This window comes from Sparus aurata, chromosome 12, assembly GCF_900880675.1.
Source record: "Sparus aurata chromosome 12, fSpaAur1.1, whole genome shotgun sequence".
Lineage (NCBI taxonomy): Eukaryota > Metazoa > Chordata > Actinopteri > Spariformes > Sparidae > Sparus > Sparus aurata.
In genome coordinates this window covers 6,641,282-6,656,668 of record NC_044198.1, presented here as the reverse complement: position 1 = coordinate 6,656,668, position 15,387 = coordinate 6,641,282, and the positions used below count along the sequence as shown (strand labels likewise).

Here is a 15,387-nt window from a genome sequence, read left to right as displayed (position 1 = left end):
CTAGTGTTTGAAGTCTAAAGTACTTTTTTACACATTTTCTTGAAATCCCACAATGCCTCTTTATCAATGGAAGTACTAGAGGATACAATCAACACACTAATAAATGCAGAAAGTGTCAAACAGGATATGATTTATGTGCCACAACAAACTCTAGAATGTGATTAGGATGTGCTCTGCTGTGAGTTTGTGTTTGTGAGATGTGTTTCAGGTTTAGTCAGCTTATTGTGGATGCTGCCTAATGTATAGAGATGTGTTCCATCTATGTGCTCAAGTTTTCAGGGATTATGAAGCAGCAATGAGCTGTAGAGAAAGTACCCAAGTACATGGAGGGTGTTGAGAGTTTGTTTAAAGGATGCGCTGCTGGCACACATGTCAGCAGATGGGGATCAGAATAAAGAATAAAAGTGCTGAGTATAACAGATGCCTTGTGCTCCCTGCGTTTCATGAGGGATAGTACCACGATCACAAGTTTTAACGATGATTTGCAGAGCCAGATTGCACAGCCAACATCCCTCTGGTGTCACTCCAGTAAAATATGTCCTTTCCTTCCTACTGACAGGTGCTTTGTCAGCCAGACTCAGTGTCCATGGAGCATATAGGATAGTCTCAGGTGTCAGCTTTTTTCTACTGGGTTCTGTTCCTAATTAGAATTCAAAATGGAAATGATGGTGTTACTGCTCCTGTTTTTACTTCTTATTGTGCCTACCTACTTGTATTTATGTAAAATATAATCTATGATCTGATGAATCTGATATGATCCAAAAAAATGTTTTTCTTATCTGAAAGTCAGGATCAAGGACATTTTTCATAATTATGTTGGCTTTTCAATGTCATCCTGTTAGGGGGCCTACATATTTCATGTGCATCTGAACAGAATCCTTTAAACTAGATATTAAATATTTTAGTGAACCATGAGTATCAGTACAGAATTTCAATGCAATGAGCACTGCAAGTGGGAATTGGAAAGTTGAAAGTAGTTAATACTCAGTGTTAATCTAAATCTTCAGAAGACTATACAAGATCTTCAACTATTTTTTTGACTTTGTTGAGTTGTTATAATCTAATTAAAGTCACAAGGAAAATTATCCATTTCAATCCCTCTGTGTTTGTCCTATGTGAAACTAAACTAATGGCTTAACATAATTCATTCAGAAACACTCTCGTCATTGGTTGAATCATTTATTGCGACAAATGATATACAGTTAGGCTTGGTGCTAGAGGCTCCGCTCAAGAGGCTCCCCGGATTTTGACAAGCAGCGTGCTAAGTCACTCCAGGGAGAGCGATGCATACCCCCTGGAGTAAAGTCGAGGCAACTGGATGAATTAAGCCATTTTAGACTCAGGCTAAGCAAGTGGAGGCTGGGGTGGAGGTGGCGAGCTGCCGGCAGCAGCGATGTGCGTGCGGCAGTGTTTAAGGAGAGATCAGTGAATGACGGCTTGGGTTTAAATGGACCGCCTGATTTGGAAGAGTGGATGTGGTTGGTCAGTGACTGATGCTGATCTGATCAGCTGGCTGTCAGCTGACTGCAGCTGGGACTTATGACTTCTGTGTCCTGCATGAATTTGCGCTATGCTTCATTATGTTTATCTGTAACTGTAACCTGCAAACAACAAAAAAGCGAAGGTCTTGAATAAGCTTGTGCTCAGGTGAACGGACACCCAATAACCACACACATGTTAAAACACAAACCTGCAAACAACCCCAGACAAACAAGGTCCCTATGCTTCATCCAGCATTGTCCCAAATGACTCGTGCACACACACAAAAGAAAAACAACATACAGTAACCTTCACGGAGAAAGTTGTTACCAGTGTTGCTTAGCTTCATCAGACCCTGCTGTGCCTCTGTGACTAAAATAACTCACACATACTGTACATTAGCAGCCTGTCACAACTGCTCACACCACTACAAGAACCCTGACTGGGTTGGAACATGCTGGCACACAAAAACCCACATGCATACACACACACACACACACACACACCCCAATAGACAGACACACATATTTTACAGCTGGCCCAGCCAATAACCCTCAAGTCACGCCTTCACACTCTCTCTGACACCAGCAGTGGGGAAATAAAGCCCTCTCATAATTTTTTATCACTGCATTACACAATGGGTAATTTCAGCCAAGCCAGTCTGACTGTTTTCTATAATTACTATAATGCTGTAGTATAATAATAACACTGTAATTGTGACCTGGCTGTGATTTATTTGAAATGTGTTTTGCTGCTGCGCTAACTCACACACAGGGGAGGAGGTCTATCTTTCAAATGTTCTCCCCGCTTCTTATTTTCACACAACAGGGATTTTGGTGATTCAAAACGGACTTACAACGCACCACGCATCTCTTCTAAAATGCACCATGCTTCGTTCATTAAACAATTTCAGCTATCAGCCATAATGCCACCCTTATGTGGTGCATAATGCATAGTGTACTGGAGATGAGTTGTGTGAAATGTTTGATGTGTGATGGAATTGCACTGAATCTCACTGTGTGTGCAATCAGTGCAAAGTTATAAATTGGTGGCTTTGCATACCTTTTGAAACAAAAATCAATCAATAAAAAAAAAATAGACCACAGACTCTTGAGACTCTCTTTTCTGATATCACTTATGAAGATGGCTGAAAGAAACTTTGAGCAGGCCTACACTGCTCTTTAAACTGTCATGGCTCTGTAGTTTCATAATTCACTAGGAAGCACCAACTTGATGCTCAGTGTGTTTGATAACACATTTTTAGAAAAGCCGCATTTCAAGATTTGATTTTTGTGCAAAAAATGGAAAACTGTGACTGCCTGATGTTGTATACTTGCTTTAATGTAAAATGTACACATTTTCCTTCTCTTTCCTATGCTGCAGCACTTCTATTCACCCTCTACCTGAATGTTCCATTATAGCTCCTGCCTCTTAAAGGCCCCAAAGCTCAGTCTGGTCTGATTGGTCACCCACTGTGTTCTACATAAGCTCTGCCCATGTTTTTGCAACCACAGCTGCTGACAGCCATTAGAAGGCATAGTTGCTGTTCTGTGTGCATTTCTCCATTGATTGAGCATTTTGATACTTTTACTGTATTTATACCGCACCTAGACCTGCTTCATAATCAGAAAACAAGACCGAAAATTTCAGTTTCTACAACATGGAAACTTTAAAGTGATAAAATTAAGGAAAATAAATACACACAGCAAAGAGTACCCTGTCCAGTTTAATTGCTTAAATATTCTCACTAGCACACACTTCTGTTTCCAGAGAAAAGTGGAACTAGTGAATTGCAATCTCATTGATGCCTGAGGTAGCATTCGATCGGGAGGCTGAGTACGCATCCCTATTGAGTTACAGCAGAAGCTATCAATCAAACCTCAAGACTGTGAAAATACCATTCATCAAAGTCAAAATGTGAAAAATGACTGTCAAAGATTCTGCTATGCACTTTCTTGTTACGTTAATATAGGCACACTGGTTGCCAGCGATGTGGATGTGTCAATACTCATGGAGCCACAAGTACATGCACAACTTATGAATCATTTATGTGAGCCTGCATACATATGCAATGCAATATATGTTGTCATCTATAGCAAAGACAGCAGCACAGCGGAAAGAAAAAACTTTTCCTGGCATAAACTCAGCTGACAATCAATGTTGTTGCACAAGCACACGCCACAGCCAAGCTGTCGCTCTCACCGGTGCCTATCTTGAAGCAGGTGTGGTGGAATTTGCCCATGTAGAACTCCACCCCGATGATGGCAAACATGACAATGGCGAAGAAAAGCAGCAGGCCGATTTGAAGCAGAGGTACCATGGCTTTCATTATGGACTTCAACACCACCTGGAGACCTGAGAGACAGAGAAAGATGGGGAAGAGTAGACAGCTCAGAGGTTTGGCAGCAACACAACAAACAACAACTCCAACATCAAAAATCTAAAATCAATATATTTCATGATAGAGAAAAGATCAACATATCAAAGCAAAGAACAATAAGAGAGAGAACTGTCTGCAGTAGAATTCCACCTATTGTTTTTATCATAATCATTATTATATCTTCATATGCTGTAATAATCACTTACTGGGGATTCCTGAGACGAGTTTCAGGGGTCTCAGCACTCTCACCGCTCGCAGTGTTCGCAGGTCAAAGTCCGAACCCACTTTGGCCAGAATTCTGTATATACACAGACAAACATCCAATCAGCATGGTGGCACAATATTTCACTGTAACAATCTTATCAATCACTTAAGATTGAACTATAAAGCAAATATTGCATTGTCCATTTTTTGATTTTATTCCCCAAAAAAATCTAAAAACAAAAAAAAAACCCTGTAAATCTTAATGAGTAATGACTAATTACTTCAGCACTACAGCTTTCATTCTAATTATTGCTTAATCTCTTCATATCTTGAAAATTTTGTGATTAATCCTCAAGTCTATAAAATGTCAGAACGCTATGAAAAATGTCCATCACAAAGTCCTCCAAACTGCTTCTGTAGGCTGCCAAAAGATATTTACACTGATTATTTTACACTGACCAACATCAATGCAGATTTTATTTCTATCAATCAACTAATCAATTACTTGAGTAATAACTGCATGAAAATATGCAGTCTCCCGAGGTGACTCACACTTCTATCCAAACCCAATTCAACTTAGAAACATAGTAAACAGTGAAAAGAGCTTTAGTTTATGCATGCATACATTACAAACACACACACTCATACAAACGCGCAGCCTATAGGTTGACCATGTATGTGTCTGATTACGACATGTACCGTTCATATCAGCTTTTACCTACAAGTGGAGGAACGACATACTGTGGTGAGTCCAAGTGTGTGTGCATGTTTGTGTGTGTGTGCACTGGCCATTGAGTCACAGCTGGCAGCCCTCATTACAGGCTGTACACAGAGGGGGAGACTTAAGTGCTCCACTGAAACACACAGAAAAAAAAACCACACGCTCCAGGCTAAGGAGAGAGAGAGAGAGAGAGAGAGAGAGAGAGAGAGAGAGAGAGAGAGAGAGAGAGAGAGAGAGGGAGAGAGGGAGAGAGAGGGAGAGGTCAAGAAGAAAGAGTGGAGGAGGAATATAAAAATAAGAATTACAGAAAAGAGGTAGACTGTGAAACATGACCAGGAATGATATTCATGTGATCGGGAAACTAAGATACATTCTTACACACAGACCTGCTTCATAGGTGTATGTAAGATATCAGCTTTTAAGGAAGCTAAAATAATATATTACCAGCATTTTCCAGCATTTTGAGATGTCTTTATATTGATGTTACAAGAATAAATACAAAAATACATTTCTATATAATGTCCAGTTTTGAACACCCTTGATGGCAGTCTACAGCAAGGAAATTCACATTATTTGCAAATTTAACCAAACAATTAACTGATTTATCTGAATTCTTGACATATTCTTCCACTCCAGCCATGTGTCCATAACGGTTCTGAAACGAACCCTACGCCTTTCCCTTTTCTATTGGAAACCATATTTGTGATTTGTAATAAAAACACATTTGAGTGTAATCGATATTATATACAACACGGGTGTGATGTTTATACCTCAAAGTTAAGTACTGCCAAGAGCCCCATAGCAGGTAGAAAAACCTCAAGGGTACAATACCTTTTATGTAGAGGGTACACTCATGACTGACAGAAAGAGATTCAGTGCACGCAGGCTCGCAGGCACACACACACACACGCAGAGGAAAAAGTAGAAAACAAGAAAGGTCGCTTATCGCTCCCTGGTTCCAAGTTGGCATGGTAACTGATAAAGCACATCTGAGCATTATGGGAATCATCATTACGGTGAAATCAGTCAGCTGGGATGAAAGTGCCTCTTTTGTAATATGGAATAAATTGTTCTATACATATGCCATGCACAGGCATTGCAGTTGATTAAATTCTCAGACAGTGATTGAATTCTAAACGCTGCTCTTTATAATGCTCTCATTATTTTCTGCATGCAAAGTATGGATTTTATTTATTGTACTGTTTCATAGTCTCCAGCTCCATAGGAAATGTGGATGGAAATCCATAGGAAATATGGAGTTAAAATTAGTCAGCTAAAGGGGGGAACCACAAGTGAGACATCAGAGCTGATTTAAAGATGACACACTGATGAGGACTACAAAACATTCACATCTATCCATTGTACAAGGGCTTTTCCACATTCCGCTTAGACATACAACCTTCTTCTGCCCAGATCTGAAGGGCATAACTTTTGCCTTTTCAGCTGTCAGCATCTTATACCCCTTGTAAGTTAAGCATGCAGGTTATCCTTATCCCCATTGATTTTTTTGTTTTGGTTGGAATGGCAATAAACAAACATGACACACAGTGTATGTCTGACTCAGATGAGCTGCTATGACCGGGGCCTCATTCGTCTTCATTCAACTGTACCTAGATTTATATTTGGATTTAGCCTTAAAGGGATATTCCGGCGTAAATTTAATCCATGGTCTAACACACCGTGACATCGAGTAAGACCCCCCCTCGAGAGATCAAGTTTTTCCGACCGCTAGCTTATGTGGTTTTAGCAACATCAGAAAAGACCGCACGATAACAATATATTACTAAGCCCTTACAAGTCGATTATCGAGTGCAGTTAGAAATGCCCAATTCCGTTCTTGTCCCTGTCAGCTCTCGATAATAACTGTTATAAACTGGTAGACAAGACACATATGAACTTTGATTGCATTTCCATGGAGTAATAATCATATATTTTCGTCCTTGAGCTGCGGAACTCTACTGTAGGGGTGGAAATCTCTTGGCACCTCACGATTCAATTCGATTCCGATTCAGAGGTCAACGATTCGATTCTAAATCGATTCTCGATGCATCTCGATGCAGCAAGTTTTTATGTACATTTCCATGCACGATTTAAAAAAAAAATAATAATAAAATCTGCTAATCGCTTCCTACTTTTTTCTCACTGTGTGACTACTTGGTACTTTCAAAGCAAAGTATTTGTAATGATCCATACTTAATTTACTTCCAATATATTTAATTAATAAAACAAATGAAAGAAATGTGGCAAGTCAACTGGAAGGTTACATTTGCTAGCAAACATCCAGCTTTGCAAAGAACCAAAAGGAAAAGAAAAGTGTTCCTGTAGCAGCACACATGTAGTACATCATTACAGCTGCAGCTGGTCGACGGTCGATACAGGTGTTTGTATCACAGGTTGATCTGGACGTCTCACACTTTGCCACAGCTGACTGACCTCACGCTGAGTTCGGGCTGGATTTCAACATACTGCGCGGGCTGTTTGACAGTGTACAGTTTTCACATCGACTTGGATTCAGCTTAATAACGATGTATGCGGCTGGGAACGATGGCTTTAAGTAACCATTTGAACGCACGGCGGAATGACAGAAATACCCAATAGCTAGTTACAGGTGTCGCAAGTTAACCTGGACGCTGCGCACTCAACGCCACAGCTAACAGCTAACAGCGGTCTCCACGCTGCTCTCGAGCCGCTCGGCGTGAACAAATGCCTCAGACGTTCCACCCATGAGTTGTTTGTGAATACAGACATTCACGACACATCCCATGTTTTTTGATGTGTGCACGCCGTCAACTGTCCGGGCGCTGCACTTCCGCACTTCTGAGTTCCGCCTCTTGCGTTCCGTCAACATTACTTTGTCAATTAACATGTAGAAAATCGATTTTTGACATTTGTGAATCGATTCAGAATCATCCATGTCTGAATCGCGATTCATCTAAGAATCGATTATTTTTCCCACCCCTACTCTACTGCACTCGGTTATTGACTCGTCAGGGCTTTCCCACAACGAAGAAGCTGCTACAGGAGAGTGGTGAGTTGTGTTGTCTTTTCCATAGAAATCAAACAAAGCTAGCAGATGTAGCAGCGGTTTCTTGGTTGGAGGCATAGACTGCAGTGTATTGTTATCGTGCTGTCTTTTCTGAGGTTGCTAAAACTACATAAGCTAGCAGTCGGAAAACTTGATCTCTTGAGGGGGGGTCTTACTCTGTGTCATGGTGTGTTAGACCATGGATTAAATTTATGCCGGAATATCCCTTTAAGATCATGCATAAAAAACCTTGCTTAAACATGTTCTATGAATTTCATTTGTAACTTGCACACGTTTGAGCCATAAACCTCCAGAACAAATGACGGTTTTAGTCAAGAATAGACTGGACCGAAACTTTTTGTGAAGACAAAATCACACGCTACGCAAGAGGCCACTGAAGCCTGGCAACATATATCATTCGATGGAAGAAATGGTGGGTCGACAAAGAAAATATAACATGCACCTTTGGTTTCACCACCACACTTTGTTCACTCGTTCTGTGCAATGTGCAGCACAAGTTTATGGATCTCAAACTACAATACCCCCAAATAACTAGCAGTTAATCACTTATGTCAAATTTACACATTTCTTAGATGTAAGATCACTTCCACATTGTAGTAAGGTTTTATAAATAACTACCTATAAGTGGTTGTTTGCTGAAGTCATACCTAAGATCAACATTCTGTTTTACAGATGAGGCCCCAGAATTGAAAATACCACAGAGGTCCCTCCCCAAAACAGACAAAGCAAGCCCTGTAAGCTCTCTGTTTGTTCTGTTTACAGTTCTAGTTAAAAATCTATGCTCAACACAAATCTTCTTTTTATTTGCCACCTGGTATATGCACTAGAGAAGATTTCAGGCTGAAAAACCTTTCAGATGTACTGTCAACACTAATTAAACTTCGTCGTTCAGTGACTGACACGACCACTGCTGCTATACCGACACTACAGTATAAGAACTGTGTGACTTCTGTAATTACACAATACAAGCAATAATGCAACATTCTCACAATCTCACCACCTGGCAGCCATGTAATTATAGGTGTAAATCTTAGGGGAAGACAGGGGGGACACAACTCCCATTGACAATCTTGATATTCTCTGTACTGAATTACAGCTCACTCTTTTGTGAGCTAGTGATTAGCTGATGTTTTCCCAGTGGGTCACAGTAACATTAATTGTTGTTTTCAGTAGCAAATGTAGCAATAAAGCCGTCCTTAGCTGGCAGAGTTTTCATTAGCAGAGTTCCAGCACTGCTTTTGATGTGCCCCTCAGGAATTGCTCTTTGAGAGATTTCATGTAGTTGACTCATTCAAAGCAGAGTTCTTCATACATGCTTGTAACCTACTAAAACACAGAGAAACTGGCAACTAGCTATGCCACTGAAGTCCTACTAAATGGCAATGTGTTGGTTTTATAACTGCTTTATATAAACCTAAATCTTGCAGAATTAGCATGAGCATTAGTCTTTTTTCATGTGCCTACAATTAAAATACACTGAAGGATAATCCTACTGCTCATGTTTGGATCTCTACACTTTGTACATTGCACTATTAAAGTGAGACATTTGAGTCAGATTAAAAATTGTTAGTATTCTGGGTGTGACATTAATGAACAACAGAGAGGCAAGTGGGCATAGTCTAATTACAGTCCATCAAGCCAAAGTTACCTGAAGAAACACAATGAAATAAGAATCATCCCTGTGTGCTGTTATTATATCCCCCACAATCAATAACTCACTTTTTTCTTATAAGTGCACACATGTATGTGTGTCTGCATGCTTATGTCTATGGGTAAGCACATTTGCCTGTGGAGAGAATGATTTGATGACTGTGTAGACAGACAGCCAGGCAGGGAGCAGACTGAAGAAGAAGCTATGAGTTTTAATATCCCTTTATCATCACCACAATATATCCATGTGGGCGCCAGACACTGGCACAGGAAATATGGAGGGTGATGCTATCGTCTGTCACTTGCGAACACACACACACACATTCAGGGCCAAATGGCACTTTCCCTCCGTATTGTCACCAACAGGTACAACCTTTAAAGTGGGATCGAACAGGTAGAGTTTTGCTCATCTTCAGCAAAAACAAACAAACAAAAAAACAGATATCGTGTTTACAAAGAAACCCACGCTTGATTTCCACATAGGAGTACCAATTCACACATACACAATAAAGTCCCGATTTCCTGTGTGGTCTATCAAAAATATACCAACATTCAGTGATTCACCCTTTATTGCTGCAGTATAAATAGAACCTCGACTCATCTAATTTTGAAAAAACAATGGCAAAACAAGACAGAATGATAAGAGTGATTCATGCTGCCCATCAAAATCGGTGCGAAGGAACACATCCTTGATTCTCTTTTATTAAGTTGCCTATTAATGTAAATAATATACACCTTCTTCTTCATGGTTCATAGACGGGCTTTCTTATACATTAACAGAAGTGTGAGGTGTCCAATCAGTGACATGCTCACCAGGGGAAAGGTGAAAACCATATTTGATCAGAGCTCCACTCATTCAAAATGAGACTTCACGCTCCTATGTTTGAAATTCAAGCACTGAATCAATATTTTTTTTTTTACTGATCAGCAATTTAATTTTTCATCTCCTCTAATGTTATTATATCCCCCACAATCAATAACCCACTTCTTCTTATAAGTGCACACATGTATGTGTGTCTGCACACCTATGAACATGAGACCTCACACTCCTATGTTAGAAATTCAAGCTCTGAATCAATATATTCTTTTTTTTTTACTGATCAGCAATTTAACTTTTCATCTCTTCTAACTCATTGTTTTGGTTTACAATTATTAGTGTTTGGTTTGGTCTCCACTGTCCAGTTCCGAACACGAGACAGACAGATTTAGCAACTGGTTGGTTAATTTGTGAAAGAGTAAGATATTAATTATGAAGAGATGGTGGAGACCAATTCAGAGCAAAGAGGAGAGAGAATATGGGAATTATGAATAGGCAACTGTTTGCTAACAGATGAGCCATAACAACTTATGAAGGCAAAGTTAGCTGTTTGTTTGGCAGCTTGTTTTGGAGCTTTAAAAATGATTAAGTCAGCTTTGAAAGAACAGTTTGAAATTGTGGATAATGATTATTCGCTTTCTTGTCAAGAGGTTGAGAAGAAGAATCATACAACTCTAATGCCTGTATGCTAATATGTGCAAAGCTACTGTCAGCAGCCAACTAGCTTGGTGTGGCATAAAGCTTTGGAGCAGGAAAAAAACATCCACCCTGGCTCTGTCGAAAGCTTTAGAAAAAAACAAAAACAAAGATAGCTACAATTACCTCTAAAACTACCCAAATTGTTGGGGATTAACAAATTACATGTAACTGGTAACTTGACAAGGGTGGACCACGCCAAGTGCTGGGATCGGCTCCATTCCCCCCGCAGTCTTACAAAGGATAAGTGGTTACAGATGATGGATCAAATGGATGTAACGATGTTATACAGTATATAATTAAATTACAAAATGAATGTTATTGTAAGCCCCCTTAATTAGTGAGAAAAAACATGCAATTAAATTACAGTTACTGTACAAAATGTTAGAGATTACAAAGGAGCTGCATGTGATTATATTCTTTAATGAGAATCCAAAAGCATTTAACCCTAACCCTAACCCTTCTCTTGCTATCTTTTCTCCATATTCTATACCCAGCATGGGTCAGCAAAGCTGTTGGGATAAAGTGCAACACCATCAAGGGCTGTGAAGTCTGGCCCCATTCATTGAGCAGTATGCACTCAAATGTTGGGACTGGTTATCTTGAGTATGAGTTTGCATTACCATTTGTCTACCAATCATTTCCAAATTGCTCTGTTATTGACCTAACCCCCAATTTCCACTCGATACATCTCCGCTGCGTTACGTCTCCGCCACGCCAGCCGAGCTGATAGGTTTCACTACCAGGTCCGCTGCGCTGCATATCTGCTCTGTCCCAGCTCCGGCAGTCCGGAGCCCTCCGGAGCAGATACGCATGACTTCTATATCTGGCGGATGCCAGAGCACGACGCAGCAATTCAGCTGAATTTAGAACGGAGCAGACAGGAAGTCAAGCGCCGAAATAACAAACAACATCCGGTTACTTTTCAAAATAAAACACTCCGTTTTGACACCAGCACACAAATCTCAAAAAAGAGACAAACACAAGCTCTTCTGCTAATCCTTCGATCAGGAACACTTCATATTGTTGTTTTTAATAACACAGACCTATAACTGTGGGCGCGATTGATCATGCGATTATCATGGGAACTCCTCGGCCTCACAACATCAACTATCTAACGTACTGCGCCGTGGCGGACTCAAAACGCAACTGGTGGGGATTGTCGGACGGCGGAGCAAAACCGGATTGGAGCCATAACACAGCAGACACGTATCCAGTGGAAATTGGAGGTGAGTCTCCCATGCCTGTGAACCACTGACCAGTCAGCTGGTCATGATGTCGGACAAGAACGCCTTTCAGTGCTGAAAATTCAATAATATTTTGTTTTTGAATTAGAAAACAGCTCAAACATAACTGTACAATGGAAAGCTTGTTAACCAGTGGTGAAAATGCTGTCAAACCTGAGGACTGGTCTACAGGTAAGTTAATCTAACTGCAATCAGTGTAGAAGTACCTCCTTCTCCACAACGTTTATCTGTGTTCAAGACTACTACTATCTGTATTTTTCTTGGTACCCATTCAGTAGGCCCGATGTTGTGAAAGTTGTGATAGTTACATAACCTACTAGATTTTTAACCACTTAATTTGTAATCTGTAACCATTTACATAAAAAAAATAACCTCCAATGCTAGTATGCTATATATTGTTTGTGTAAAAGTTTAAAATTGATAAAAATGTTTCATTACACCTTTATAGAATGTGAAAGAAGAAAGATGGATGAGGAAAAGGAAGGAAAATGGAGAAATGCAGTCTTCTCATGAGGCCGTGTGATGTCGTTTAATTACTGTGACCCTGCCCAGCTGGAGGCCGGGGGCTGTGATTGAGTTTTTCACACATGCCGTTAAGAGAAGACAGGGGCTCCCAGAGGACAGACAAGAGAACATGGTGCAAACCTGAAAACCTGACTGAATAGCTGCCTGCCTGTGTCTCTCAACACTACCAGCTGGTCACGAACTGTCTGTCTGCTTCAGTGACCGTCTCGCTATATGCTTGTCTGCCTCACATTTGAACAGAGCCAACCAGTGAATATTTAAATTCAATGCTTGTCGGATTGGAGCTTTTGTCTTAAGTGAGTCTACCTGCCTGTCTGCCAATTCAGCTCAGAATGAGGCGTGAGAATGATCCCTGAACCAAACAGTTGGTGCCAGTTTTTCTGCATTGTTCTGAACAGACTCAATCATCTCTGCTGTATCACTAGCATGTGCTACATAAATATATGGCTTTGAAAGCTTTCATCACTTCATATTTTTCCATATGAAACACACCTGAGGCATTACTCATTGTTAGGGGAAAAACTGAACTGGTAATGCATACTGGTGGGAGGGAGAGCCACTAGAGGAGGATTTTTAACTAAGAAAAGAAACAATTTTAGATGTCAGCACCCACCCGTAAAGTTTTAGAACACATTTTCACTGGTGTAGGCTGTAAGCAGTACATTAGGGCAACACACTTTGAATAGTGTACTGTTTGCAGCCCACTGTTATGGAAAAAACAGAAAATATCAGTCTACCTAAAGACGGTTTTTGCTTGTCTCTCTTTCTTTTTGTCTGTGCAAATATCTGTTTGTGTTAATTGGATTACCATTGACATGATGTTGAATGTCATTGATCAATACTGTGTCAGACACAAAATATGTAATTCCTGCCAAGCATTTTCCAAATGTTGTGTTGGGACAGCTATTGTGAGGTGGCAGAGCTCTGCTAAGTGACTCAGAGCCAGCCAGCTATGGAGGAACTAGTCAAGTGCAGAGCCAGTCCTCTCTGGAGGAATAAATATCTGGTCACATCAGATTCTACTCTGATCTGAAGCTGTTTACCAATGGGAAGAGGGCTCAGAGACTGAGATTATCACTCCTACTTATCAACCTGACTGCAGCAGACCTGGTGACCTCCACTATCAGGTGTTTATGTGCCCTAATGTTGACTGATCGATGGGAATGGATGGGAAATGTTCTTGACCTTATGAACACAATGCTACAAAGAGGACAGGGGAGAAAGAAGAGACAGAACACAAGTCTCTGGTGAGTGCTGAATTCAGTTAATGGTTGACCTAAATTTAAACACACAGACACCAACTTCCAGCTAATGTACAGTAATCTGGGGCTTTTGGGATCGCATTAACACTCTTGGGGTAATGCAAATGACCAATACAACCACTGTGGCTGATGAAAATCTATCTATCGTAACTCGAGCACCAATAGTCATGGATGACATCAAGTTAAGGCACATTTGCCGAATTAGAGACAGGCGACCAAATGAAATGTGCCGTTACCGTGAAACAAATCAAAGAACAAAAGGTCTAGTCATTTTAGATATTTAATGCAGAAATGTAACTTGTTACCCTCGAATTTGTAGGTGTCTCACAAAATCATATTTCTTTGACACGTCTCATTTTACATTCACATGAGATATATGACCTGACTTTAATGTTGCAGAGTGCAGGGAATGGCGGTGGCCTTGCTGGTGGGTGAGAAGCTGCCAAGCCAGAGGACACTGCTTGAACATGGGTGTAACCACTGGATATTTTTTAAGACGCGATACAATTTCCAGCCGTGCTTGTGGCGACAGAACTAGGCAAGCCAAAACAAGATGAACCCTTGAGAACTATAAATTGCAATGTAAAGAAGCATGGCGTTTCAACATATCCATGGTTTAAAGTAATATACTGTATATTGCCCAGATTTATTGTCATGTCTTGGTTGTAGTGATCTGCTGCAGTATACCTCAGACTCAATAATGGCGCTTTCTTTTGGCTGCTCTGTCTGTTCTTCAAAACTACAGACCAGATCCCTCTAGGGGGGTGATTCCTAATGATTTTGATAGAAGCTAGATATTATTATCACGCACCACACATCAGGCATCCTCTTACTTGGACCATTTGATTACAGCTGGAGAGATTTCAAAGAAATTTGTTGTAAATTACAGGTGGGTGATCTGCAATAGTTGTCAATAGATCAATTTGTTATACAGTCCATACCATGGCAAACAGTATATAATGTCTCTGGTTGTTTTAGGCTATGGCTGATTAAGTGGGCAAAGCAATGAGCAGGACCATTTTATAGTAATGTTCAAATTGCAGGATTTATACCACAATGTGGTATGTGAAGTGAGCTGATGTGACTGATATTTAATTCACATATATACACCAAAAAAAGGCATGCACATCTTGTCATTTTCAATACAAGCTGAGTCTGAAATGACACTACTCAAAATTTGGGTGCATATATGTATATGCATGGATATGCAATATAAGTCAGGTGAAATGTGTCAACACAAAATAAAAATTCAGATATCTCACAGGATAGCAATCAAGTGAAACACTAAAATATGTCAATATCCAGAAAATGTAGCATATCACAATATATATGGACATAGTGATATAAAATGACAAAGAGT

The 15,387-nt window shown here is 40.2% G+C and overlaps 1 protein-coding gene across 1 annotated transcript in view; it reads right to left on the bottom strand.

Moving 5' to 3' along the window:
- cacna1bb (calcium channel, voltage-dependent, N type, alpha 1B subunit, b) overlaps nt 1-15,387 on the bottom strand; it is a 177,491-nt gene that overhangs the window by 100,182 nt on the left and 61,922 nt on the right. Inside the window, exons 6-7 of the mRNA XM_030436578.1 lie at nt 4,066-4,157; nt 3,682-3,834 (exon numbers count right to left, since the gene is read on the bottom strand). Coding sequence (XP_030292438.1) covers nt 3,682-3,834; nt 4,066-4,157 — 245 coding nt within the window. The remainder of the gene's footprint in view (nt 1-3,681; nt 3,835-4,065; nt 4,158-15,387) is intronic.